This window comes from Mesoplodon densirostris, chromosome 2 (assembly GCF_025265405.1).
Source record: "Mesoplodon densirostris isolate mMesDen1 chromosome 2, mMesDen1 primary haplotype, whole genome shotgun sequence".
NCBI lineage: Eukaryota > Metazoa > Chordata > Mammalia > Artiodactyla > Ziphiidae > Mesoplodon > Mesoplodon densirostris.
In genome coordinates this window covers 138,751,889-138,777,724 of record NC_082662.1, presented here as the reverse complement: position 1 = coordinate 138,777,724, position 25,836 = coordinate 138,751,889, and the positions used below count along the sequence as shown (strand labels likewise).

Here is a 25,836-nt window from a genome sequence, read left to right as displayed (position 1 = left end):
TGTGTCCAGGTTGGGGACCTCCGATTCCGGGGTGGGGCAGAAGAGGCTCTGTCTGTCAGCTTCCCTGGTCTGAAGGTGGAGACACTGGAGTGGATGTTGTAGTTTAGAGTGTTGGGGGTTGGGTACACAGGAAAGTGTCCCGCGTTGGTCTCCAGAGGCACAGCTTCCATCACTCTCTGCTCCATCCATAAGATTAGATTAGCAGTGAGTCAGATGACTAAGGGTTCAGGCTCCCCAGTAATGGGGGGGTACATTTTACAGCTCCCTTCACAGCAGGGACCCCATAGCACCAATCTGCCTGCCCAGCAGCTTGGGTGCAGGCCCTTCTCTCCTAGCTCACTCTGAGAGCTCTCGGCTAGGAAGTCCAGACCGTTCATTCATGCAGGAGGCCATTTATCACACACACAGCAGGGAATTAGGAGCAAAGACCGGGAAAGTCAGCAACAAAGCACTGTCAGGTGAGGCCAGCTCCCAGATCTCCCCCTGTGGCGGTGAGCACAGTCTCCCCCAGCCAATACCACCCTTTCCCAGAGCTCCAGCTGGGCCCTGTCATGCCACCAAGGGCTGCCTGGGCAGTGGCCCAGTGACCTTTCTTTGAAGCACATGGGGACCCCTTGCATTTTCTTCTAGAGTCCATCTCTGTCAGTCAGCCGTCCACATGGCTTCTTGTGTTTAAGCAAATCAGAATAACCAAGACCTCCCGGAAAGTTGGGTATGATTCTACCCAGGTGTGCCACACCAAATCCTACCCAGTGTGAGAGTCTGGGGGCCTGAGAACACTCACATCTCTGAGGAGACTTTCCCACTGCAACTCCGAGCTTGGGTAGCAAGGGCTAACGTCTGCCCCCCCAGAAAACAGAGCAGGGCAGCCATGCGTTTCAGTGAACTAGAGTAGACACAGCCCACACACTTCTCTCTCCCTAACAGCCCTTTCTTCTTCACAGCAGGAGGCAGGAGGATTCTCCACAATCAAGGGATCTGCCTAGTCTACAAAGCCTGAGGGATTACCTGGAACCAAACAGGGAGGGGACCTAGCGCCCCACATTTTAAAGGTGAGAAGCAGGCAGTCCTCTCTTCCTTGCCTTTCTGCCAGGCCTAACTGAGATGGCAGTTGTATCCAGACCACAGAGTAGTCCTTTCTCCCTGTAGCCTACACCCAGAAGTCAGATGAACAGAGCAACAGTAAATATGGTTTCAACCAGGGACCAGCATCGCCTCCGTGGGGTAGACAGGGCCCCTTCAAAGAGAAAGGGAGCGGGGGAATTGGAGGATGAGGCATTCTCGGTCCTGGAGTGCTAGGTTAGCTCGGGACATTTGTCTTATAGCACTGAGTCTTCGATATCCAAGATCTGTAGGACAGGAGTGATAATAATCATATTATTCTAAAAAGCTAACATTTCTTGTGTGCTATGTCCCAGATGCTTGACATGCATTTTCTCTTTAATCCTCATAACCTTAGGAGGTAGGTTCCCACTTTATAAATGAGGAGACAGAGACATAGAGACAGTTAATAGCTTGTTCAAAAGCATGTGGGTAGTAGATGACAGGGCCAGGACAGGAGTCCACACAGTCTGAGTCCAGGGTCGGGGCACCTTGCCTCCCCCATTTACGGCAGAATAACTAGGGCCTATGGCTTAGGACACCACAAGTATAGATTCTGAAAGTGGAGTTTACCTGCACACCCAGTCCTACATAATTGAATATGAATCGGTCTCTCAGATCCTTTCCTAAGTTTTTAAACAAAGAAAGTGGCAGGTGAGAAGTGAGGGGACCCTACAGAGTAGGAGTGAGGAGAAAAGCCTAAAGAGAGGGGAGAAGCACCCAGGGATGAGACGAGCGGACAAGCATTGACAACTTAACAGTTCTGCTTGGGGTCAGCACTGCCCAAGACCAGAAGATGCCCCTCCAAGCCTGGAGAGTCAGGCATTGGAGAGCGAACAGGGTCTGACTGTGTCAGACTCCCTCTCAGGGTGTGATACGGCCCCACCCATGACCCCACCACCCCCATAAGGAGTCGTATGACCAGAGAGAGAGAAAGAGAGCAAGAATCCTGCAGAGAATTCCAGACTGATCCAGGAGGAGCAGGGAACTCCAATGAAAGGGCGGAGAGGCTGCTACCTGTTGGGTCTGTCTGACTATAAATAAACCCGAGGGGCCAGAGCCAGCAAATGCCTCCTGGTTGGTGAAGCTGAGAAATCCCTCCACTGACCTCCCCGGGAGCTAGATTCCCAGGGCGGTGGGTAGTGAGGCTGTGGGACAGAGAGAGGCGGCAGCTGTAAGGGGAAGTCCCCCTCCCTTCATCAGTCTCTGGGCTGACCCCAGGGACCAGAATTTCCAGTGCTCAGAATCCAGCTTAGCCATGTCCAGCCCCAACTCAGCCAAGCTACCAGAGGGTTCTAGGAGAATGAATAAATTTGCAGAAGACAGGTGAGGGAGAGTAGGAAAGAGAGAGAAGGGCACAGAGAAGGCAGAAGAGGTGAGGGTGGGCTTATGTGAGTAGCAGGTAAGGCCACGTAGAGGGGCAGCAGGTGTGGCCTCTACTCCAAGCCTGGTTCCCTGGGGACCTTTGGTTACTGTTTTTGTTTGTTTGCTTTGGTTTCCTTTTTCTTGGCAATAGCCTTATTTAGGTATAATCCACATCGTTGCTGGTTTCGATGGCACGATCTGTGTCTGGGCTAAGGAAAGCAGACTTGGCACCATACTTAGCCCTAACAGGGAGGTGATTCTAAAAAAATGGAACCTGCCACTTGAAGAGATACTGAGCTGAAAGCTCTGAAATGAGTTTTGGTCAGTGATACTCAGCCAGTATGGATCTGGGTGGTCCTGTACCTCAGAGTCAGAGCCCAGTCCTTGGCTAGGAGTGGAGTGCCAAGGGACCAAGGTCAGGACTCCATGACTGTAGGCAATAGCGTGGGGTGTCCCTCCCGAACCATGCCCCGGACCAGGCTGGCAAGATAGCTGCTAAAGGCTAAGCAGAGGACAGTGAGTGCTGGCCATAGGACTGGTAGCACCTCGAGGGGTTTGGCTATCCCTCCAGGCCTTGAGAAAAGTTACTCACCTATGTTAGTAACAACTGGTCCAAGAGAGCAGTAAAGATTCTGGCTTTCCTTTTAGATTGGGGATCAGGGAGCCAGTTTAACTGGTTCTTTAGAAGTCCCTGGAAAAGAAACACAGCCCCATCTGCCCTCCAGAAGGCTAGAAGCTTTTAGTGATTTTTATCAATTATTTCTCACGTTCCCCTAACTTAGAGACAGGGTGAGACGTTTGGTCAAGGAAGAAGTGGCAGCCAGAGGAATCTCGCCACTTTGCAGAAGGGGAGATGCAGGCCAGAGAAGAGCAGAAATTAGTCTAGAGGCTGAATCCAGAAGTCCTGAGTTCCCACATGACATCATCCCCTCTTCAGTTGTCAACCCACACATATGGGACGCTGTGATATTTCTGCCCCCTCGTCCAGGGAGATGGCCATTTTTCGGCCCATCTCCTGACCCCTCCTCTTCGCCTCCCTCTTGGCACTTGGCAGATCCGGGCAGCTATTCCAGGAACTGGAAGCCAAGCACAACAGGTGCTCACGAGGTCATCATGATCAACGCAGACCCTACGCCGGCCTCTGGCTTGGCCTGGTGGGCTGAGAGCTACGAGGCCAAGTGCGAGCGCTGGCAGGAGACCCGTGAGAGCCGCCGCTGCCGCCCCAATGTGACCACTTGTCGCCAGGTGGGGAAGGCGCTGAGAACCCAGCAGAGGGAACAGCTCCAGAGGGCACGACAACAGCAGTTTTTCAGGCAGAGGAACCTGAAGGTGGAAGAGAAAGGCAAGGCACAGAGCCCGCAGGCCAGGGAGCCAGGCCAGGCGACTGACCTCAAAGAGCCCTTGTCTTGGGCCAACAGGATTTCTTCCCCCAGACAGCAGGTGGGCCATGTCGAGGGACACACTTCTCTGGAGGGGATGGGGTGCAGCACCAAGGCAGGTGGGTGGGCTCAAGGTCACTAAGAAGTGATTTAAATGAGGTCCCTCCTTCCTCAGTCATCATAAAGTCTCCCTTAGCCACTTACTCAACAGATATTTTTGTTGTTGTGTTTTTGGGGGTTTTTTTTGTTTAGCTATTTTTTTGTTTTGCACTTGCCTTTTAGGAGAAAAAAGAATCATTTAAAAACAATTCCATAGCTAATTCCTAGTATTAGTTCAAATTCAGTCTATCTAGACGTATCTTCTACAGCATTCATTCATCTGTCATTCAACATTCAATGAATGCTTACTGTAGGCCAGGGACACAGACCAATCTTCTTAACGTCTCCCTCAAATCTCTCTCTCTCTCACACACACACACACACACACACACACTTCTCATCTCTATTCTTCTGTAAGGCTGCTGCATCATCCACCTTCTCTCTTTCTCTCAGGCCATCCCAATTCCAATATCGTTCACCTAAGGCCGCATCTGGCCCAGGAAGCCCTAGCTTCCCTAGCTTCTCCAGGCCACCTCTGCTCTCTGTGGTTTTTATGAGGTTATAAATCCTCTAAGATCGTGTAACTTTTAGAGGGCACATTAGTCTGCCCTGGGAAGGAGCAGTGCTGGCAAAACCCAGGGTATGTTGAAATGAGCTCAGCCAGCAAACCATCTGTGTCTTCCTATCCACGTTGTGAGCATGTGGACAGCAGGGATGGGTCCTCCGGATTCCCTGGGAGTAACTGGTATTGTACTGTCCCCTGAATAGGTGCTCTGTTGGGCCTTCTGAACCAGTGCATATGTTATCCACAACAGGAGGTGCTGTTCAGAAAAATGATCCTTGAGCCCAGCTGTAAAATAAAACCAACTGTGTACTTTCTAAGGCAAGAAGGTTTCTATGTGCTTTCGTTGAAAAAATAATTTTAAGGAGAAAAAGAACAGAAAACACAGTTACCTAAAGAACTCTTCCTGAGTCTATCAGTTATTTAAGGTTTCTTGAGATTGAGTTAGTCTGCATGATTAGCTGCCACAGGCATTTCCTAGCCTTTTAGTGTTATGTTACAAACATAAAATTTTTTAGTTTGTAAGAAGAAAATATAAAAATAGCAGGCAAAATTGTGACAACTACTGCTGCATTCCTCCCTACAGCTGCCTAATTTACCTTCTCTTCACACAAAACCTCAACAATAGTCCAGCTGTTAATAAGAGGAAGGAAACCACCTCTAGAATAGGACGGCACCTTGGACACCAACTACTCCAAGCTCCTCATTATACAACCAGGAGACTGAGACCAAGAAAAGGCAGGACCTGATCCCAGATCCCCTCACTCCCACCTCAGACCGGTTCTCTTTCCGGGATCAGGGACTCTAGAGAGTATTTGGAGACAAGCTCCGCTCCCCATTTGCCTGAACTGAGGAGGACCGATCCCACCAGCCAGGACAAGAAAGGGCAGGAGCAGGGATAACCTTGTAGCTTTGAAGGCTTGAATGGGGTCCTTTGGTTTTCTGGACCCGAAACAATCACTGGCTCATCTTTCTGCAATCAGCTGGAGAATCCTGTTCTAAGAGGCTCTCAGCATCCCCCACTTGCTTTCCAGGTGTCAGGGACCAGCTCCGAGGTCTTTGCAACCCAACACCATCCTGCCTCAGGCGCCTGGAGGGATCCGGCTGACCACCTCCCCGCCCAGGCTGGGGGCCTTCCACCACAGGACTCTCTCATCAAGAAGCCACCCAAACACCACCGTGGTAAGAGCAGGGCCTTCCTCACTCACTGGGCCGAGGCATTTCCACTCGCTGGCGGTGGAGAGTCCCTATCCCTCCCCACTTCCCTCACTGCCTCTCCCATGGGCTCTGAATCACCCTATCCCTATCCCTCAGGCACTCAGACAAAGGCAGAAGAAACACAGCCAACAATTAAGAATGACGCCAGTCAGCAAACCAAGTGAGTACCTTTCATGTTCCTGACCTCAACTCCTTCACAGCCCATCCATTCCTCTCTTCTAAGCTTTTACCTGAACCCTCCCCCAGAATGTGGAGAGGAGCACAAGGAATTTCCACATCCACCTTAATTAAGAAAAAGGAAGGCCTTCCCCCGGCTTCCCCATTGGCTCTTCAGAAGAGATCAGAGAAGGAATCAATACTCTGCCTCCTGACACTCTTATTTCTTTGATCCATTGTCATTTTTGTTTTTTGTTTTTTTCTTCTCTTCCAGTTATGGAGCTGCAGTTCTAGACACGGTAAGAAAATCCCCATGGTGAAGGTGTTGAGTCAGGTGGCATCTAAGCTCCTCCAAGGTCTGACATTCTGGAATTCCACGGTAAACTCAGCTGGGATGAAGGGGTACCCTCTTCCTGGATGAGCATAGACCTGGGGGCCTGGAAGGACCCTGAGCCAAGGAAGAAAGTTGACTCAGCACAAGCCAATCCTGGCTCGGGTTCCATGTTCTAGGATTTCAGGGAACCTACAATCTTCTTAAATACCCTTTTTCTTTCTCTCTAGAAAATCATCCAGCTTTCTGAGTACCTCAAAGTAAGTAACATGTGAATTCTCCCCTCAGCTCCTCCATCCATCTGCTCCCTTCTCCTCCAACTTAATCTTACCCTCTTGCATTTTGCCCCCCAGGAGGCCCTACAGAGTGAGCTGGTTCTAAAACAGAAAATGATGATTCTCCAAGACCTACTGTGTGCCCTGATTCAGGCCTCTGACAGCTCTTGGAAGGTAAGGGAAATCTTTGCTTGAACAAAGTCATGGACTTCTATGTGTGCTTATCTCATTCTTCTTTCCATACCATCCCAGCAAGAGAAGGGGCTTTTTCGCTACTGAAGAGGCCGAAGGTGGGGGATGGTGCTAAGACCTAGAGGTCAAACATGTCACAGTAAATATATGGGGAAGCTTGGCTCAATCCAGGGTGGTCAGCTGAGGACACACCCATGGAAGACCCAGAACCAAAAGAGGCAAGAGTTTCCATTCTTTAATTTGTTGGAAGGAAGAAAGGACGGTCCCAATTCAGTTAATATTACTGACTGTGATAAATGCAACTATTTTCATATGGGATTCACACCAATATTTATTCCAAGTCATCCTACACCTACTAGTCAGCCCAGACGTGAATGTCAAAGCGGGAAGGGACCTTGGAGATTAGCTAATTTTCTCATTTTGCCAATGAGGAAACTGAGTGTCAGGGAGGTCAGGTGACTAGTCCACAGTCACACTGCTAGTCAGAGGCAGAACTGGAACTAAAATTCAGACCTCCTGATTTTAGTCCATTCATTCAACAAATATTCATAAGTCATGGTCTCTACACTGAGCCCTGGAAATGAGGTTAATTAGACAGGGTTCCTGATGCTAGAGAGCTTGCAGTTTTGTCAGGGAGACAGATGCCTAAACAACACAGAGATGTGAGAAATAAATGTTTTCAGGATATAGTAGAATACAAGGAGGAATGAATGACTCCACAGAAGGGGAGAACCAGGGAAATATTTATAGTTATATTAGTATTTTCCAGGCAAATGTGGAAACAGGAACTATATTCTGGGCAGGGGATACAGCATAGGCAAAGAACCAGAGGCATGATATAGGCTAATGCAGTGGGTGTCCAGCTTTTTAATCTCAGGACCCCCTTATACTCTTTAAAAAAAATCATTAAAATCCAAAGAACTTTTTATACTTACCACTTTGAAATGAAAACAGGAATCTTAAAATATGTATTAATTTTAAAATAACAATAGTAAATAGATTACATGTGAACCTAAATTATATATTTTTGTGAAAAATAAGTATTTTTTTTAAAAAGAGTGAGAGGAGTGGCATTGTTTTATGCTTTTTCAAGTTTTTGTTTGGTTTTGTTTTTTGAGTTTTTTTAACATCTTTATTGGAGTATGATTACAGTGTTGTATTATTTTCTGCTGTATAACAAAGTGAATCAGCTATATGCATACATATATCCCCATATCCCCTCCCTCTTGCGCTTTCCTCCCTCCCTCCTTATCCCACTCCTCTAGGTGGTCGCAAAGCACCAAGCTGGCAAATATTTTTAATGTCTGAATGGAAGACAGCTAGATTCTCATATTTGCGTCTGCATTCAGTCTGTTGTTAATACATTGTTTTGGTTGAAGCATATGAGGAAAATCCAGCCTCACACAGAAATGTAGTTGGAAAAGGGAAGACCTTGCAGATCCTGGATTCCCAGGGGTCCTTGGACCCCACATCGAAACCCCTAGACTTTAATGTTCAGGGAGCATAAGCAGTTTGATGCCACTGGAGCAGAAAGCCCCGGGTGCACAGAGAGAACACCCAACCTCCCAGCCTCCGTGAACATCTGACCTTACCACGTAGATGGCTGTGCTTAGACAGAGAGATGGGATGGGAGGACGTGGGACAAAACTAAGAAGTTTGCAGTGATGTCAAAGAGACTCCTAGGCTCAGCCCTCCCTCTTCATGTCGGTCACTGTATCCGGATTTAGGTGTTTATGTTCAGGGCTCCTGCTGGTTAAGGAAGTTGTTTTCATAGCCGAGTAGGAGCCTGAGACACACAGCTGTGCATGCCAGGTGGTTTCCGGTGCTGAACTAAACTGAGTTGTCTCACTCGTTTATTCAACAGACATCTGATAAGTTCCAACTATGTGCTGGCTTGGGTGCTCCAGGGACAGAGGTAGGGTCCTTTGTCTTTAGGAGTTCCAATAGCAGCCAGGAAGAGAGAGACAGGTCATAAATAACTCTACTGCAATGTGCTAAAGCTGCAACAGCACTTTCTACAAAGTGACACAGAGAAAAGAGAAGGGAGCAATTCTTCTGCCTGAGGTGGTATAGGGTAGACTCGAAAGGAAAGGGACCACTTTAGCGGGGTCTGGAAGGATTGAATAGGAGTTTACCAGTACAGAAGCAGGAATGATGAAGGGAAAGAAGAAGGAAAAGGGTGCTTACAGTAAAGGAATCAGAATGATTACAGGCCTAGTTGTAACAAAGCATAGGGTATAGCAGAGTGTGATGGAAATGAAGGGACTGTGTCAGAGTAGCTCCAAAGATAAGACCGAAAGGGCCTCAGATAGGTCTCTAGAATTATGGTGCTTAAACATTTTCTGTTGAATAGAGTATCTGAAACTTAAATAGTTATAGATTCCCTCTTAAAGGAAAAAGTATATATATATACATACATATATATATATATATATATATATATATATACATACACACACACACACACACACACACACACACATATATATATATATATATATATATATATATATATATATATATATAAAATGAGAATGCATGCCACCCCAGTTTAAGAAACACTGCCACAGTCAATAATCAGGGGAGCAGTGGGACCACGTTTTCCTCAGGTTTAAAGCCCTACACTTAGCAGTGTCCGGCCCATCCTGAGAAGGAACTTGTCCAGTAGCCGTGGAGTTGCACTCGCTTGGCAGCACGTGTACTAAGATAGCTGTGGTGGGACTTCCTTGGTGGTCCAGTGGTTAAGACTCCACGCTTTCAATGCTAGGGGTGCGGATTCGATCCCTAGTCAGGGAAGTAAGATCCCACGTGCCGTGCGGCGTGGCCAAGAAATAAATAAATAAGTGAAATGAAACGAAAAAGATAGCTGTAGAACTGAATTGAAAGCAATTGATCAGATCTGTGTTTTATAAACCTTATAAAAGGTTCTCTGACAACAGTGAGGACCCTGGCTCCGAGTGGGTGTAGGGGTGGTGAAAGCTCTTGCAATACCGCAGGTAAGACACAATCAGAACTTGAATTACAGCCAGCGTGGTGGGAATGGGGAGGATTTATTAAGAGACATTTCCAAGGTAGACTCTGAGGGCAGTTTCGCTCCATGCTCCTGCGGGGGGCAGGAGTTCCTCCAGCTGTGGTTTTCTCCCTCCCTTCTCCCCCCGCCCCCCCTCCCGCTAATATGAGCCCTTTTTGTCTTCTTCCTCCCCACCAACCCCTCAGCTTCCTGTTTTTAAGAAAAATAGTCTCAATTTTTCAGTTAACAGCTCTTGCTTCCCCCAAAGCAAGAAAATTCAACCCCCTACCCCTCCCTTGGAAAGCTCAACTTCAATGGAAGGACAGTCCCTGACTGCAGTACTTGGGGAAAGTAAGTGAAAGAATGTGGCCAGAACAGAGACTCCGATATTCAGCCAAGTTCAGGCCTTTATTTTTTTTCCATTTGGCCTCCTTAATTTGAATCTCCAACTTCACATGCAGAGAAGCTCACGACAAACTCTATCAGAACACCAGAGATCAGCTCCCTCTGTTGCCTCCACCTTCAAGCTGACTTTGGGCCTTTTGGATGTGACAGGCCCTGGGGCACAGCAGAGACTCCTGAGCTGGGTCCAAGCTTCAGAGCAGAAACAATTCCGGCAGTAGAGAAAGTGAGCCCTCAGTATGGGGCAATACAAACCCAGAGCAGGGCACACGTGGGTTTTAAGTTCTGCAAAGTGGAAATGAGATCTTAAGATGACAGCGCAGTGGGGGATTGGCTGTAGGCCCTAAGCAACCTCTAGTAGAGCAGAGAGATCAGAAGTGGGCTGGTGCTTCTGTGGTGAGGCGGTGGTGTTTCTGGAGAGCAGATCAGAGACAAGCCAAGCAGAAGCAGGAGCTGAAGCCCTCAGACCGGCACCGGGTGGGTATGGCCTCCACCTTGCTCCCTTTTACAAGCAGGGGCACTATGCTCTCTGAACCCTGGGTTCCTGGGATGCAACTGCGAAAAAAGGTCCACAATGGCCTGTAAAAGGTGCTTCTTTCCCCATACTGTACCACTGGGCTTCACGTAGGGAGAGCTGGGGCTCAGACCAGGAAACCACATGCCCCATTTGCAACAACTTGGCTGCAACTTTCCTGCCTGCCTTGGGGAGTCTGGGCAGGCAGAGCTGTGGATCACAGATGTTTTCAAGCCCCAGACTTGGGCGGCCCTTCGTCTCCACTGAAGGGGCTAGCCTGAATTGTCTTCTATTATAATGTGAATGGAAAAGTAATCTGGGGTGTGGCTAAAGCACAAAACCAGTTGGAAGAGGCAGACACTGGATAAAAACCATACTAAGGAAGGAGAAGGGAGCTACCCAGAAAGGGTAGAAGACTGGGGGAATTGTAAGAATATTGCCTTGGGCTTGTCTGTTTTCTTCTGAAACTACGGCAAGAAAAACTGTCAAACTTAGTGGGTTTGATTGCATCCTGCAAATTAAGAGTTTAGGCAAAGGAAAATACACAGAGTCAGACTCTCTGAACCCGGAGCTGCGGTACAGGTGGAGGGAGCTGATTTCAGGACTTGTGGATTAATAATGAACAGGCCATGCAGGGGAGTAACTTTTCCCAGTTACTCCAGAGCCCAGAACAGTGGAAGTCTTTGTCCATCTGTTCTATCTGTCCCAAAGCCCTGTGGTTATTGTAGATGCCAAATCCTGACTCTCGGCTCTCACACCAGACATTGTGAAAGACATTAATAGCAGGAGGCACTTTGAAAAATTATTTTTGGCAAAGGCTTTTGCTTTTGCAAGGCCCCGCTGAGGAATACTGGAAGGAAAAAGGGTGGAGGCGCCTCCTGGCTCCCAGGGTTAGAAGAATTAGCCAAACAAGGTCAAAACAGGAGCTGTGAGATACCACTTCCTGCCTCTCCCAGGTGCCCTGAAACTCAGTGAGGGAGACAGACCTCAAAACAGAGGCTGGGGCTTCCCTGGTGGCGCAGTGGTTGAGAGTCCGCCTGCCGATGCAGGGGATGCGGGTTCGTGCCCCGGTCCGGGAGGTTCCCACATTCCACGGAGCGGCTAGGCCCGTGAGCCGTGGCCGCTGAGCCTGTGCGTCCGGAGCCTGGGCTCCACAACGGGAGAGGCCACAACGGTGAGAGGCCCGCATACCGCAAAAAAAAAAAAAAAAGAAGAAGAAGAAGAAGAAAAGGAGAGCTTAGAAGCTTTCCTTCAAATGGGCCCTTGCTATGATACCCTGAGCCATTTGATACAAAACCCCAAGGTACACAGAAGACTTTGGGGGCCAGTCTGATTCTTCCTTCTCCTATTACAGAGAAAGAGGAAAACATCCTTTTCTTTCCAAACATCCATCATCTCTCCCCCTCCCTACCTCCTGAAAGAGCTCAAATCCACATACACTGTTTATTCTAAGCAGTAGGCTGGGAATACGGAACAAAACTCTTTGCATGCTATATTCTAGCCCAAGCTGTATTCTGGCTAACTCATCCCATTTGCTCCAGGGCCAGCTTAATGAAGACAAATTGAAGGGCAAACTGAGATCTTTGGAAAACCAGCTGTACACCTGTACCCAGGTAAGCATTCTGGAGGACACTTCTAGCCCAGGAATCTAGAATTAAGGGAGAGAATGCTTGAACCTCAAGCTTACTCTCTAGAAACATCACCTGCTAGAGATTAATGCACCCACCCCTACTCACCCAGTTCTGGCCTTTACCATTTTCACTTTGGTCTCCAATTCACCAAAACACTATCTGCATCCCCCTCTCCCTTTCTCCTGGTGTCCTTCACTTTGCACCCTAGGAAAGGAAGCCCAGCACTAAGCACTTTGCCAGCTCCGGGGGAACCTTGAGAATACCTGGAAACGTAGGGAGAGGCCGTTGCTAAAGATTAAGCTCACCTGGATAGAACTTCACAGGCCCTAATATTTGAACAGATGAGTTGGATATTACAATGAAGTCTCGCGAAACGATTTTCATCCCATGGGCAACTTTTATCTAGCAGCAATCCCTGGGAGAAAGTAAAAGACTGTGACTCCTGGCTTTCTGTGGCATTGTTATCCGGCTCCGGTAATCTCTTGATTGGCCTGATCTTGGATTATATGAGATAGAAAAAAGTCAGTTTTCACACTCGAGAAGTGATAGATTTCTGACAGGCGGAGAGATAAGTCAAGAGAACGTGATGGACCGGCCAGACTGCTCCCACTTGATGTTAGGAAGATAAGGTGGCCATGTAGTTAGAATTCTGCAGGGGAACATAGTCTATATAGTCTATGGGTTTGCGGATCCACAACTTTTATTTTTTCAGTAATGCCAGCCAAGCTCATAAGAGACTGACATATAATCCAGAATGCCAGTCTACTCATTTTGAATGGGGGATAAAGCTGGTCAGTGACCAGCATGGTTAAGTCCAATAACCTGGACATAACCATTATGATCTCAACCAGTAACTCCTGTATCTGGTTTCTAATGACAATTCCAAGAACATAAGACCCACTCAACATTTAAATCCAAATTTTCAGATGACTCCAAAGCTAAATGGAAATGATTTGATATTGAACTCTAAATTTGCATTATCTAGACTATCTCTTACCCAGTTGGGTAACCCAGAATCGATAGTAAAAGGCTCCTGCTTTCCCCAAAATCACAGGGCATAAAAATGAAAAGCACTGGAAAGGCAAGACCCCCAGTGAGTTTGCAAAGCTGCTCTTGTGTCTTTTTCTTTTTGACCTTGAAGCCAGGAGAAATTCTAAAAATACAAATGTATTAATTTTTAAAACTTGACTTTACTGAATATTGTTCAGATCCCCAAGCCTACAAAAATAATTTTATTTTTTTAAAAATGCTCCCTGCCTCAAAGGAGTTTACAATCCCTTAAAGGAGACAGATGAGTCAATAGATTAGAAATATAGATACTATGTGAACACCAGTAAAACTGCCTAATCCATAAAGAGTCGGGGAGTAGGTATGGTTGGCCAAGTTTATCAGAATTTATGATTCTAGGGCTGAATCTTGAACATGGGTAGAAGTTAAGCAGGTGAAAAGTGTGGGTCACGATACTCTAAGCAGAAGAAGCTTTATGGGCAAAGGCAGAGGCTCAAAAGCACAGTGCTTAGGGGACCTACAAGCAGTTCAGCTTGCGTGGAGGCAGCATGAGATGAAAGTCTGGGCTTGTAAGTAGGAACCATGCCAAGGAGTTTGGACCTGATTCTTAGAACACTGAGAACCACTGAGAGATTTAAGCAGGTTGTGATGGGATCAGATTTAAGTTTTAGAAAGAACCCTCTAGCTGCAGGACTGAAAAGGGTTTGAAGGGAGGCAAGGCATGAAGATAATACATAGTCTCTATATAATCCATATAATAGTGTTACGAGGGTCTGAACTACGGAGGAGGCAGTAGGGATAGAGGATACAGGTCATGAGCTGTTAGAGACGTTGACTTGACAAAGCTTGATGATGAACTGATTCCTTGAAGAAGGTGAGAGAGAAATCAAGGATGATTCCCTGGTTTAGGGTTTGGGAGACTGGGTGGGTGGTGATGCTGGCCACTGAGATAGGAGCAGGTTTAGAAAGATGATTTCCCTTTGGAAATGTCGGATTTCAAAGGCCTGTGGAAGGCCTAGGGGAGAATGCCCGGCATGCCCAGGGCAGTTTTTTATCCCCACTCACCTCTCACATCACCTGAGGGACTTTCCCTGCCGGCCTCCAGCCTGGAAGAAGGTCCACCAGATTACTGACATCTCTGCCCTGTGGGCAAGGATCAATTTCTTTTCATTTCTGTATCCCTGCTCAGGCTTTAGCACACAGTAGATCAATGTGTATTTGTTGAATTGCCTCAAATTTACAGAAATACACTTCTTGGGGATTAAATAAGTTGCTATTAGAGATGGAAGACCAGAAAAACAGCTATGAGCAGAAGGCCAAGGAGACACTGCAGAAAGTGCTGGAGGAGAAAATGTGTGCAGAACAGCAACTGCAGAGCACACAGGTGTGGGGATGCTCCATAATCCTTGGGGCTGGGAACCCTGGGGCAGTCTGGGTGGCAAGGGAGCCAGCTGCACAACTCCCTGGAACCCCCAAGGCACCACCTTCTCCTCTGATCTCCCTCAGCGGTCCCTGGCTCTGGCCGAGCAGAAGTGTGAAGAGTGGAAGAGCCAGTACAAGGCTCTGAAGGAGGACTGCAGGACCCTGGGGACCCAGAACAGGGAGCTGGAGAGCCAGCTCCATGTGCTTCAGTCCAAACTGCAGGTACCAGGCCCTGGGGGTAGGGAGGTGGGGAGGGAAGGCAGCGTTTAGGGGAGGGAGGTGTTGACAGCAGTGATGAGAGAAGCTGCCGCTGGGCAGGGGGCCCCAAAGTTAATTTTGAGTTTAGCAAGGATATCTGCACTGCTCATGCAAATGACCTAAGTGTTCATTGAAATGACATCATCCAAATGCAAAGAGCTGGGCTGGAATAGTCATCAGCCTACTGTCATACCCCAACCCACTCTCTGCACCCCATCCCAGCAGGGCATCCAGTTCAGAAATGCCCACTACTGGGGCAGAATAAATGTCACCAGTTTACTTACAGTTTGAGTATCAACTAACACATCTTGCCAATGTGTTTTTTAAGCCATTACAGTAGACCCTTGGCATTCTCAAGGGTTCCATCATTTCCAATCCGTGTTTACCTTGGAGAAGTTCACTAACCTCCTAAGCCTCAGTTTCCACATCGGTAAAATGAGGATAATAATGGTACCTCTATCATAGGATTGTTGTGAGGATTAGGTGAGGAAATCCATGCAAAGCACTTAGCACAATGCCTCGCACATATAAGCTCTCAATAAATATTAGCTATTGTTTTTCGCAGATTTTACTTACTTGGTTTGGAATTTCGAGGACCCACCTCAAAAGTGTCTCTTTATACTTTTACTGAAGCTGGGATCTGAGAATCCTAGTGTGTGCCAGTTCTAGAAATAAGATCAATTAAGTGTGAAAGTTGTTTTTGTTTGATTTGTTATGTTTTTTAACAACCTAAACCTTGTGTGGCTCTAAGGTGAGCAGGGAGAAAGGGGAACATTTTGAGTGATTGTAAAGAATTTGTTGGGGGGATGGTGGTCCAGATATCAATGTGTTTGAGTTTTATATACAATATCCTATTATTAGCAATGAAGAAGAGTGCAACTCTAGTTCAAAGTCATTAAAAAGACATTTGTAATTCCCTTATTACCTCGAGCACTTTGTACTCATTGACATCATATTTGTTTATGAAGAATTAATGTGCCAAATGTAGGAAAAGGAAGAACAGATCAGACAGAGGAATGGGGGTTAAAAACATTTAAGATTCATCTATAGATTTCCTTTCAAATCTATTACAAAACAGAAACCTTAGAATTTATTTGCTTCTCGCTTTTTTTGCTTCTCACTTTTCATATTCTTATGTACAAGTTATTCTTATATTGTTCTTTAATTTTTTATTTTAAAAGGCAAAGAATTTCTCAAAGGACGTTAAAATTCTTTTTTTTTTTTTTTTTTTTAAAAAAAAAGCCCATTTGATAAGAAACAGCAAGTGAGTCGTCTTATCACAGGAGGGAACCTTGCTGGGCGCTGTACCGCAGCCACATCTCACCCACTGTTCTCTTCCTCGAATCACCTACAAGGCAACTCTCCTGAAGGCCCTTTTCTTTTTAACCTTAATTCGTTGTGAAAAATGATCCCACCCGCCGCCTCCCCCCACCCGCCCCCCCCCACCCCAGATAGCGTGAGAATGAGAAGTAAAGACAAAGTGAAGACATCTAGAAAAGTGATGATTCAGTATTCCTTAATTTGGGCATTTACCCAAATGTATACCTTGTGAACATCAAAAATCTAATGCACTGTTTGCTATAAGCATGAGGAATAGAGCAAAGCGAAGAATTTTAAAACTTTTCCTATTTTTCCATTTCCCTAAGGCTCCTTCCAGCTCTAAAATTCCACAATTTTCTACAGTTTTCCTCTTCCTTGGCATCTGCCCCCCACCTTCACCCTAGCACTGACCTGCTTGTGTCCACCCCTCCTCCTCCTTCCAGGGAGCAGACAGTAGAGACTTACAGATGAACCAGGCCCTATGGCTTCTGGAGAATGAGTGCCAGGAGCTGCAGGCCAAGACTGAACACCTGCAGGGGGACAGAGACCTGTGCAGCTCGGATACCCAGCACCTACAAGGTACCCTTCTCCTTGGAGGCCTCTGGCTGAAGGAGCCCAGAGAAAGGAAGCTGGGTGCAAATGCTTCAGTCTTTCACTTGTTCCTTTGGTTGACTTGGCGATTTCATTTGACTTTGAGAAAAAGTCCAGGCTGTTTTAATCATCCAAGACAAAGGATCCAGCCCATCCCTCTAAGCCAGAACACAGCAGTCACGTGTCAAGGCCGCATTCCTAATTTAAAGGGAAAGGTCAGTTGAAACACAAGGCATAGTGAAGGTTTCCCAGTCACAGCCTCTGTCAGCTGAGAGAGAACCAAATTATGTGCACATATAACCCTTAATTCAGCCCACTGTTGATGCAGATGAAATCCCAGGTAGTCGGGTTCTGGTTCACCTCTTCCAAACTGGGACAAGCAGAAGAAAGAGCAACTTCCACTTGACACTGGTCAGAGGCCATGGGCAAGACAGCATCTGTTACTAATTTCCAGCCTCAGGGGTGAGCTCATTAAGTCTTAGGTTCTTCTGTTTTGGTTTGCATTATTTCATTTTCAGATCAACTAAAGAGGTCAGAGGAGGAGAAACTTGCCCTGGTGACCAAAGTACAGCAGTTGCAGAGTAAGTCCCTTTTCCAGATTCTGAAAGTAGCACAGGTGGCTTTTTGGTGTCCTTGGGGCTCCTGCCCCACGAAAGGCACCCAAAGAAGGGATGGGGAGCCCGGTCCTTGGCATAGCCTCTACCTCTGCATTTTCAGACTCTCTTCTTGTGCAGTGAGGTGATTTACAGCTCTTCACAAGTTCCACATTAGCCTCTGGGTTTTTTTATTTCTACTTTTCTCCACCATGTTCTCTGACAACCACCTGCATTTCCCCCAGAACTGCAGATTTCAAAACGTGTCGAGTTTTATAAGGTAGTTCTTATTTTATTTATTCTAATTTATTATGTACATATGTCACATAGACCTCTGTCACTAGGAATGGTTCAGAAAATAAGCTCACACTACCTATGCCTCAGTCCACTTCAAAATTACACGTTGAGGCCAAAGAAGAAAAGGGACGTCTCAGAAGAAAAGCAGGCAATTTCTGAAAAGCCGGAGAACCTGATTCAATTAATAGCTCTGCTGGTTGCCCAACACCTTAACCTCTGACACCCTGACAGGGAAGTTTCATGCAAACAGTAATGAATATGAAAACAGCAAGACAGCCACAGGGGTAAGGGAAAAAGAACACCAGCAGAAGCCGGGCTCCTACACAGTGGGAGCTGAATGGGCAAGTCACTTCAAAATCATGCCTTTATTTCTTCAATACATATTTATTGAGCCCCTACCAAGTGCCAGGCACCCTAGACACACACTGGGGATACAGTAATGAACAGAGCTGGCATGGTTTCTTCCCTAACAAAGCTTACATTCTAAGGAAACACTGCAGTGGACTACGGAGTTTCTAGGAACAAATATGTGTCAGGTATTAACAACGGCTACAGAGAAAAAAATAAAGCAGGTTAAAGAGAAAATAGTTGCTATTTTACACAGGGTCATCTGGGGAAGTCTTTCTTCTAGGGTACCATTTAAGCAGAGACTTAAATGTACATTGTAGGAAAAGACATAAGGAGGGTGTGTTCATAACACAGCACCACAAACTGGGTGACTTAAAGAACAGACATTTACATTCTCATAGTGCTAGAGGCTGGAAGTCCAAAATCAAGGCATCAGGCAGGGTTGGTTCCTTCTGAGGGCTCTGGGGGAAGGATCTGTTCTAGACCGCTTTCCTTGTTTTGGAGATGGCTGTCTTGTCCATCTCTTCACACGTCTTCCATCCATCCACATCTGTGTCCAAATTTCCCCTTCTTATAAGGACGTCAGTCATATTAGGTTAGGGCCCATTCTAATGTCCTATTTTAACTTGATTACCTCTGCAAAGAACCTGTCTCCAAATAGGGTCACATTCTGAAGTACTGGGAGTTAGGGCTTTGACATATGAATTTGTGGGGGGCAGCGGGGGGAGACACAATTCAACCAACTACAGATGGGAACACAATCATTAAGGTTCTAAGCAAAGTTCTGAAAGGATACTCTTCGCAGTAAATATGCTAGCACAGAAAAGTTCCTTGTGTTTTCCAACAGGTCTGCTTCAGAATCAATCCTTACAGCTTCAAGAACAGGAGAAACTCTTAACAAAGAAAGGTCAGCAAATTTATTTCCACAAATTCTAAGATACTGCCCTTTCCTTGTCCGCCTAGAGACAGAGGGATGGACTACATGACCTCTTGGAGTCCCACCCAGTTCTGGAAGTCTGTTAGGTCAGGGAGCTAGAGGACCAACCATTTTAAGGACTCGTCACTGGCTCTGAGAATACTTTAGTTAGCCTCCTCTCCTGAGAGGTATATAAACTGTGAAAAGGATTTCTACTCCCTCTGAAAACATATGTCTGTATTGAATATTTCAATAAATTGATTTTGAACTCAGGGTTTTATGTTAATTTTTACCCTTAACTTTCCAAACCACATCCAGCTCCCCAAGTAGAAACCACGTCACATGCAACAGTCAACCTCACTCTGAGCCCTCAAGTCTGCTGCCCGAGCTTCCCGAGAATTCATCATACATCTGGAGGGGCAAAAGCTCCTCATTTATCCACTGCACATGGCCCTCTGTTTTGTCATCACAATCACTGGGTAAAATATAAAGAAAGAATTATTATGCCCACATAGGATGGATAAGAAAATGAAGGTAATTGAAGGTCTGTGGTCATACAAACTAAGGACACAGCTACGACAACAATCCAGAATTTCTGACTCCCAGTCCAGGGCTCTCTTCACCAAGATGTAGACTGTCAGGTGGCATTCTCATCTCACCATTTTGAACAAGGACAGAAGGAAAATGGAGTTATACTGAAGCATCCAGCAAACCTCCCAGCCTAAAAGATGTAACATGCAACCAAAGAAACTAAATTAATAAGTATTTTCTAAAAGAATCTGGCGTTAGACGGGACTAGAGATACAGAGAAAAGTAAAATGCCAACCTTGCCCTCAAGGGGCTCAAATTCCCGCTCTCTGTCCAGTCTGGGCAGGGTCCCAGTGGATGTTCTTTAAAGGTCAGAGAATTGCAATCCACACAGTCTGGCCAGGGACAGGCCCTTCCTTATTCCCTCCCGCCTAGGGGTTCTCTCAGTGTGTAGGGGCCATTCCTCAGAGGTATGGGCCTCACTATCACTGTGAATCTGGCTGATTTTTCAGATCAAGCTTTGCCTGGGTGGAGTCCAAAGCCCTCCCATAACGAAGTGGAGCCTGAGGGTCCAGGGAAGAAGGACTGGAATTTCAGAGACCAGCTCCAAAAGAAAACCTTGCAGCCCCTGGCCAAGGAAAAGGAGGTGAGATGGTGACCTCAGATAGTAAGGGGCTCATCCTACAGTGATAGGGAAACTGCTGGGAGGCAGCCAGACAACAGGCATTTCAGAGCTTAAGTTGTGATTGGATGCCTGCAGGTATTCATTTAGGCCTGAATAAAACATCTTTGCTTTCGGGTTAACTTGTCAATCTTTTCTCTTATTTATACCAGCCCTTATTCAAGGTTTTACTAAAGAGTTACTTTTCAGAAAGTCAAGCTAAACTCAAACACATTTAACAAACACATTAACTCCTCAAACTTTGTCCTACATTGAGTATCTTAAAACTTTATACAGTGTCTTTTAAATAACAAAACTCTTCCTATCTGTATACTCACAGAAATACGTAGCTCCAGAAGTGTTCACATGCAACTAGTCCCCAGCAAAGAGACTTGCACTAAGATCACTTCCAGGTTGTGTGTGCTATAGGAACTTCATTTTTGTGTCTCCGTTTACAAAGCACTGGCACATACAACTGTCACACATGTATAATATATAATAATATGCATTATGATCAATCATTTAAATGAACACATTACAAACAAAGTAGGTGAGACAGTCAGAAGGCAAACTGAAAGCTCTGAGAAAAGCTGGGGAGGATGGAGGTAAAAATTCCAAATGAATGACAGGGTCACTTACACAGGGCCCTCTCCCCTACCTGGGCTCTGTCCCTGACGGAAGTGTCTTGATGACCTTGGTGGTGTTCTCCCGCCCCCCCCCTCCATCCCCCCAACACAGTGCAGAGAACTGCATTCAGAATTAGACAACCTCAGTGATGAGTATCTCTCCTGCCTGCGTAAGCTGCAGCATTGTCGAGAAGAGCTGAACCAGAGCCAGCAGCTGCCTTCCAGAGTTAGAGGGTCTATCCTCCCAGACAGCCCTAGGTGACCGTGGGACGATTCCTCCTTTAGCCAAATCTTGCCCATAAAATTGTTCAGCCCCTGCCAACATCTGACCAGCCGGCCCCGTTCAGCTTGGTTTATACTGTACTGAGAGTATAGCAACCATGTAAAGAAACACTGGCTCATGCCTCCAAGCCTAATTTTCATGGAACGCCTGAGCCTGAAGGGAAAAACTTACTGAAACGGTGTTCTTTTAGTCTATTATGGGCATAGTGGCAAGGACAGCGTGACGAGAAAAGGAATATAAACAGAGGACAATTTTGCTGAGTTATTTTCCACTTTTGATTATTCATATCAGTATTTAAGTACCTGGCCCCCGCTGGCTGTGGTTCGCTGGGCCAGCGACCGTTGGAAAGTGGTTTTATCCCGAGGGAGGTGGCAAAGTGAGAGAGACAGATATAAAAAGCTTTTTGTCTGCCACCAACCCAAGGTTTTCCACTGGGCTAGAATGGGAAGAAGGAAGATTCTTTTTGCCTGCATCTTCTCTGACCAACCCATGGCCTCTTTCTCTTCTCTCCCGCCCCTGCTCACAAAGGCAATGTGGCCGAAGTTCCTGATGCTGATGGCACTGATGGCTATAGCAGTGGCAGTGTTCCTGGCCAATAGGGACCTCCTGAAGTTCTGGAGAACTGGTGACAGCTGCCTTGGGTGAAAATCAGAGGCAAGAAATTCAGTAAAAAACTCAGGTCTGGGTACTTTAATGTGTGGGTTTTTCCAACTCAACTGAGATTTCTGACCCTAGTTTTTTTTTAACCTGCTGTAAAAAAAAACCAAATAAACTGGGGGGCTTCCCTGGTGGCGCAGTGGTTGAGAGTCCTCCTACCGATGCAGGGGACGCGGGTTCGTGCCCCGGTCCGGGAAGATCCCACATGCCGCGGAGCGGATGGGCCCGTGAGCCATGGCCGCTGAGCCTGTGCGTCCGGAGCCTGTGCTCCGCAATGGGCGAGGCCACAATGGTGAGAGGCCCGCGTACTGCAAAAAAAATAAAAAATAAAATAAATAAACTTCACCTGATGGCCTCTGTTCCAAAGAACTCTGTTTATTCCTAAAGCATCCTGGTCTACTCTCCCTAGTCCAGTTCAGCATAAAAATGGCCAATTTATTACAGCATTCTTCCCTAGTGTCGAGATGCTTGGAACTGGCACTTGAGATGATTCCTATTTGCCATCTCTGACCTAGAGCTGATCATTTACCGAGCTCCTTCTACACAGGAAAAGAGTTAAAGTCAGAGGGCCACAGCCGGCAGTGTGACTATCTCAGAGGAGACGCTGAGGTCAGCGAAGTCATTCTGAGTCCTACATCGAGTTCTAAGGTCCTTCTCCCAAGTGTTTAGAATGTTCCTCAAGGATGGGAACAAGCTCTCTGGGACACTAAAGGAATAGAGCAAGACTGGTGGTTGACCACGTAGCCATGAGATCCGGGCAGTGAACACCCGTAGTGGAGTCTGGGCTAAGCAGTTGTCATCTCCCTGGTTCATGTGAAAAGTATAGGGGACAGGATAGCCCAGGAGGATCCCAAACACAGTACAGAGATTCCAGTCTGAGGAACAGAGCCTGCTGCAGGAGACTGCCAGGGATCGGTTCCTCCGTGGCCCCTGCAAATGTGTGATGATCTCAGCCACGAGGGCCTTTAAGTCCTGAAGCTGGTCCAGGGAGCAGATGGAAGGGTGAAGCTGAGAGCTGGAAACATCCACAAAGACTGTGGTACCAAGCAGCACCTGCTCCAAGTGCCGACACACATGCTCAGGAAGGACAATCAGGCTGTTTTCTCCAATCTCAAGGATGTGAAGTCCCTGGGTCGGGAAGCCCAGGCCCTGCAGCTCCTCCAGATAGCTCTGGAGCTCTGCTGCCCCTGCACAGTTGCAATCATAGAGCAGAGCTGGCTTCAGTCCCCTGGCCACAGCCAGCACCTCTCCGGCTAGATGAAGGCAGACAGCTCGTCTCTTTCCTATGCCCAGGGTCTGCTGAGCCGCTGCCACCAGCAGCTGAGGACTTGGTGCTGACATGGGATCTGGCAGCAACAGTAAGCATGGCCTCCTCAACTAGTCACATTTCCCTCCCCTGGGCTGCATCTCTGAGCTCCAGACACTTGAAGAAGGGCCTAAAAACAAAGCAGTAGCAGGGGATTATTAACACCAGCTAGTGACATACCAGGAAACCTGCCAACAACTTTCCCTTAAGTCTTACAGCATCTTCCAGAGGCCATTTCCCCCTCCCTCTGCTTTGGAATGCTAACCCAGCCCAGACAAGATGGGGTCACCGATGCTATCTGATTTTTTTGGTTGACTTGGCCTCCATTAGTCCCCAATTCATGTGTCTTTCTAGCCTACGGCTAGATTTATATTCTCTCGGGCTGAATTTTGCCTGTTTTAATTTATTTTCTCTGATTCAAACGTTAAGGAGTTTGGGGCAGAAAGGAAGCAGAGGAGTTTTTGGCAAAATCCTGAGCATTTCACCTAAAACTGCCCTCCGAGATAGAGTTCTAGGTTCCAAATGCACCGTTTTCACGGCCAACTCCCCCTTCTCTTCCCGCCAATAGTTGGAAGAAGAGCAATCTGATTAAACTAATATACACTAGAATGTGGACTACCAACCATCTCACCCTGAGACAGAAGAGTAAATAAATGAAATCGGGTAGAATTGCAAGAGGGTTGTATTTTAACTTCTGCTGGTCCCGCCTTCCCCTACTAGTAGACATCCACGGACCCTCGGACGATGGGCTCACCTCCACCCCTACACCGTTTCCTGAGCATAGTATCGTAATTTGTTAAATGAGGCAGAGGTCTCTCTCACACATACATACGTTCTTCTACTTCCGCTGCACGTTCAGGCTCAGCAACTCCTGCCACTTTCCTGCCCGCTGCCAAGAAAGCCGCTAGGCGCCCGCCCTCTGCCACACAACTGGAAATCCCACCGCGTGGGCAGGTCCTTTCATGCCGGCGGGGCCAGGGTCGGAGAAGTCGATCTATTGCGCATGCCCAACACGTCCCCCGTCCCGCCGCCTTCCTTGACGTCACCCAGTCCGCTCGCGCGCCTCGCGTTAGAACTACCCGCAGGGCAGCCCGGCTGAGTGCCGGAGGTCTGGGCGCCTGCGGCCCGGCCCCTTCCGGCCCCTTTCCATTCCTACGCAGATGCGGGCCGCACCCGGCTGCTTAGGAATGGAAAGAGGCGGGAGTGGAAGGAAAGAGGCGGGTGAAGCTAGTAGCCCGCCGCCGCCCTCCCTCGGCTCCGCCGCTTGCCCTCCTTCTGTGTTAAGTCCGGTGTCCCGTTTGACCCGGAAGGCAGAAGCAGGGCACTCGACGTAAAAACACGCTTTGATTTGTCTCTGGAGAAATGTACTTTCCCCTCCAAACGAAACTTATCTCAAGACAAGCGACGTGTTTTGCATAATACCCTCACCTGTGGGTGCTGGAAAGTTTTTTTTGTTTGTTTCTTACTTTGACCTACCTAAATCCTGAGAGGCTGAATTCCGAGAAGTGGGTGGACAGGTGTCCTGGCCAAAGTTTGTCATAGCTAAGCAGGGTGTGAAGTGCATGAGCATTCACGCCGAACAAATGTGTGCTAGGTATGCTTCTGGGCGCTGGAAGTATTACAGCGTAGAAAACAGACAAAAACCCCACCTTCTTGGAGCTCAAACTGAGGAATTCAGTTTGCTGACTTCACATGAGAAATGAGAGGCAGAGGTGCAGAAGCTTTTCAATCAGGTCATTAGGAAGAAAAAGTTAGTTCACTGAAAGGCTAACTACCAGTGATATGACCCATACCACGAAGGGAAAGAATTTCTTGAGAAAATTCGTATCTGAAGAGATAGCCCAAATTTATTGATACATGGGCAGCAGGGCAGAGGCTAAGGGAACTGCAGTCACCTACACTGGAAGTTTCACTCCTGGCTGTACCTTGGTGGCATCTTCAGACTGTGAAAAGAGACCACTGTAGAGTAAAGGTGGGGCCAGCCTGGAAGGAGGTCCAGCTTGTAGGGGCTCCCACACTAACGTTCTTAGCTCAGAGGGAGTCAGAAGCAGAGCAGAAACTAATTTTAGAATTTTTTCCATCCCCATATTTACTTTATTTTCCCATGGTAGTTAGCAATCAGTTTCTGAAATGAAGGACGTATTGAGTTAATGCATTTATTCTAACAATAAATATTTGAGAACATACTATGTACCAGACCTTGTGCTAAGGGCTGACAGCAAAGTCCAAGACAAACAGTCCCTACCTCCAGCAAGTCTGTAGTCATGCAGGACACAAACTGAGCAATTACAAGGGAATTGATTATTCTGAAAGAGGAACTATAGGGTGCTATGGGAACATATAGCCAGGGACCTAATTATGTGGGCAAGGGACCAGTCCAGATCCAACATTTGCCCTCCCAATTTACACCTACAGCTAATCTAGTTTAGTGGGGTGGACAGTGAAGAAAATGAAAAGCTGGGGACACCACCTAACTCCCTTCCCAGTCTTAAGCAAGGTGAAGGCAAGGAAGTAGAAAACACCAAGGGAATGAGTGGTGTAGCCACCAAAGGAGATAGCAGACTGAGTCTCCAAGAAAGGACACCTGGCATCAGGACCAGAGACGGAGCACGGAGGGAGATCAGTGGAGAGCCCTGCATGCGCTCTCCCAGTGTTCTGAGAAGGATAAAGAACAAGGAAGAAACTACACTACTGGGTTAAGACCACATAAAACCACTCATCCATTCCTCTAACATATTCATCAGCTTTTCATTACAATCACATACTAAATGTTCAACCCTTCTTGGC

At 47.1% G+C, this 25,836-nt stretch overlaps 2 protein-coding genes across 6 annotated transcripts; one reads left to right on the top strand and one right to left on the bottom strand.

Moving 5' to 3' along the window:
* Window positions 1-3,579: 3,579 nt before the first annotated feature.
* On the top strand, window positions 3,580-21,778 carry LOC132484446 (TRAF3-interacting JNK-activating modulator-like). Of its 2 annotated transcripts, none has more exons than XM_060090967.1 (15): window positions 3,580-3,846; window positions 5,541-5,688; window positions 5,821-5,884; window positions 6,155-6,179; window positions 6,442-6,471; window positions 6,565-6,660; window positions 12,146-12,217; window positions 14,487-14,627; window positions 14,750-14,887; window positions 16,687-16,822; window positions 17,353-17,415; window positions 18,920-18,979; window positions 20,029-20,162; window positions 20,916-21,029; window positions 21,615-21,778. In XM_060090967.1, the coding sequence occupies exons 1-15, from the start codon at window positions 3,580-3,582 to the stop codon at window positions 21,729-21,731; spliced, it is 1,605 nt and encodes a 534-aa protein (XP_059946950.1). In that variant the 3' UTR covers window positions 21,732-21,778. The 2 variants fall into 2 exon arrangements, with proteins under 2 accessions (XP_059946950.1, XP_059946949.1); XM_060090966.1 differs by having other exon boundaries at window positions 3,580-3,906.
* LOC132484447 (UPF0739 protein C1orf74 homolog) lies at window positions 17,772-24,076 on the bottom strand. 4 transcript variants are annotated; one of them, XR_009531202.1, is made up of 3 exons: window positions 23,882-24,075; window positions 18,869-23,179; window positions 17,772-18,742 (listed from the first exon to the last, which is right to left on the bottom strand). XR_009531202.1 is itself a non-coding variant. In XM_060090969.1 (2 exons), exon 2 carries the CDS (start codon window positions 23,082-23,084, stop codon window positions 22,305-22,307), a length of 780 nt encoding a protein of 259 aa, XP_059946952.1. In that variant the 5' UTR covers window positions 23,085-23,179; window positions 23,878-24,076; the 3' UTR covers window positions 17,772-22,304. The 4 variants fall into 4 exon arrangements, 3 of the variants coding, with proteins under 3 accessions (XP_059946952.1, XP_059946951.1, XP_059946953.1); XM_060090969.1 differs by having other exon boundaries at window positions 17,772-23,179; window positions 23,878-24,076; XM_060090968.1 differs by having other exon boundaries at window positions 17,772-23,179.
* Window positions 24,077-25,836: the final 1,760 nt, after the last annotated feature.

Bases quoted from the DNA above. Each gene is read 5' to 3' on its own strand.
- LOC132484447 (XM_060090969.1), bottom strand. From the start codon at position 23,084: ATGTCAGCACCAAGTCCTCAGCTGCTGGTGGCAGCGGCTCAGCAGACC.
- LOC132484446 (XM_060090966.1), top strand. From the start codon at position 3,580: ATGATCAACGCAGACCCTACGCCGGCCTCTGGCTTGGCCTGGTGGGCT. The intron at 6,180-6,441 runs GTAAGAAAATCC...CTTTCTCTCTAG, and splicing joins GAGCTGCAGTTCTAGACACG to AAAATCATCCAGCTTTCTGA. The intron at 20,163-20,915 runs GTGAGATGGTGA...CCCCCAACACAG, and splicing joins CCCTGGCCAAGGAAAAGGAG to TGCAGAGAACTGCATTCAGA.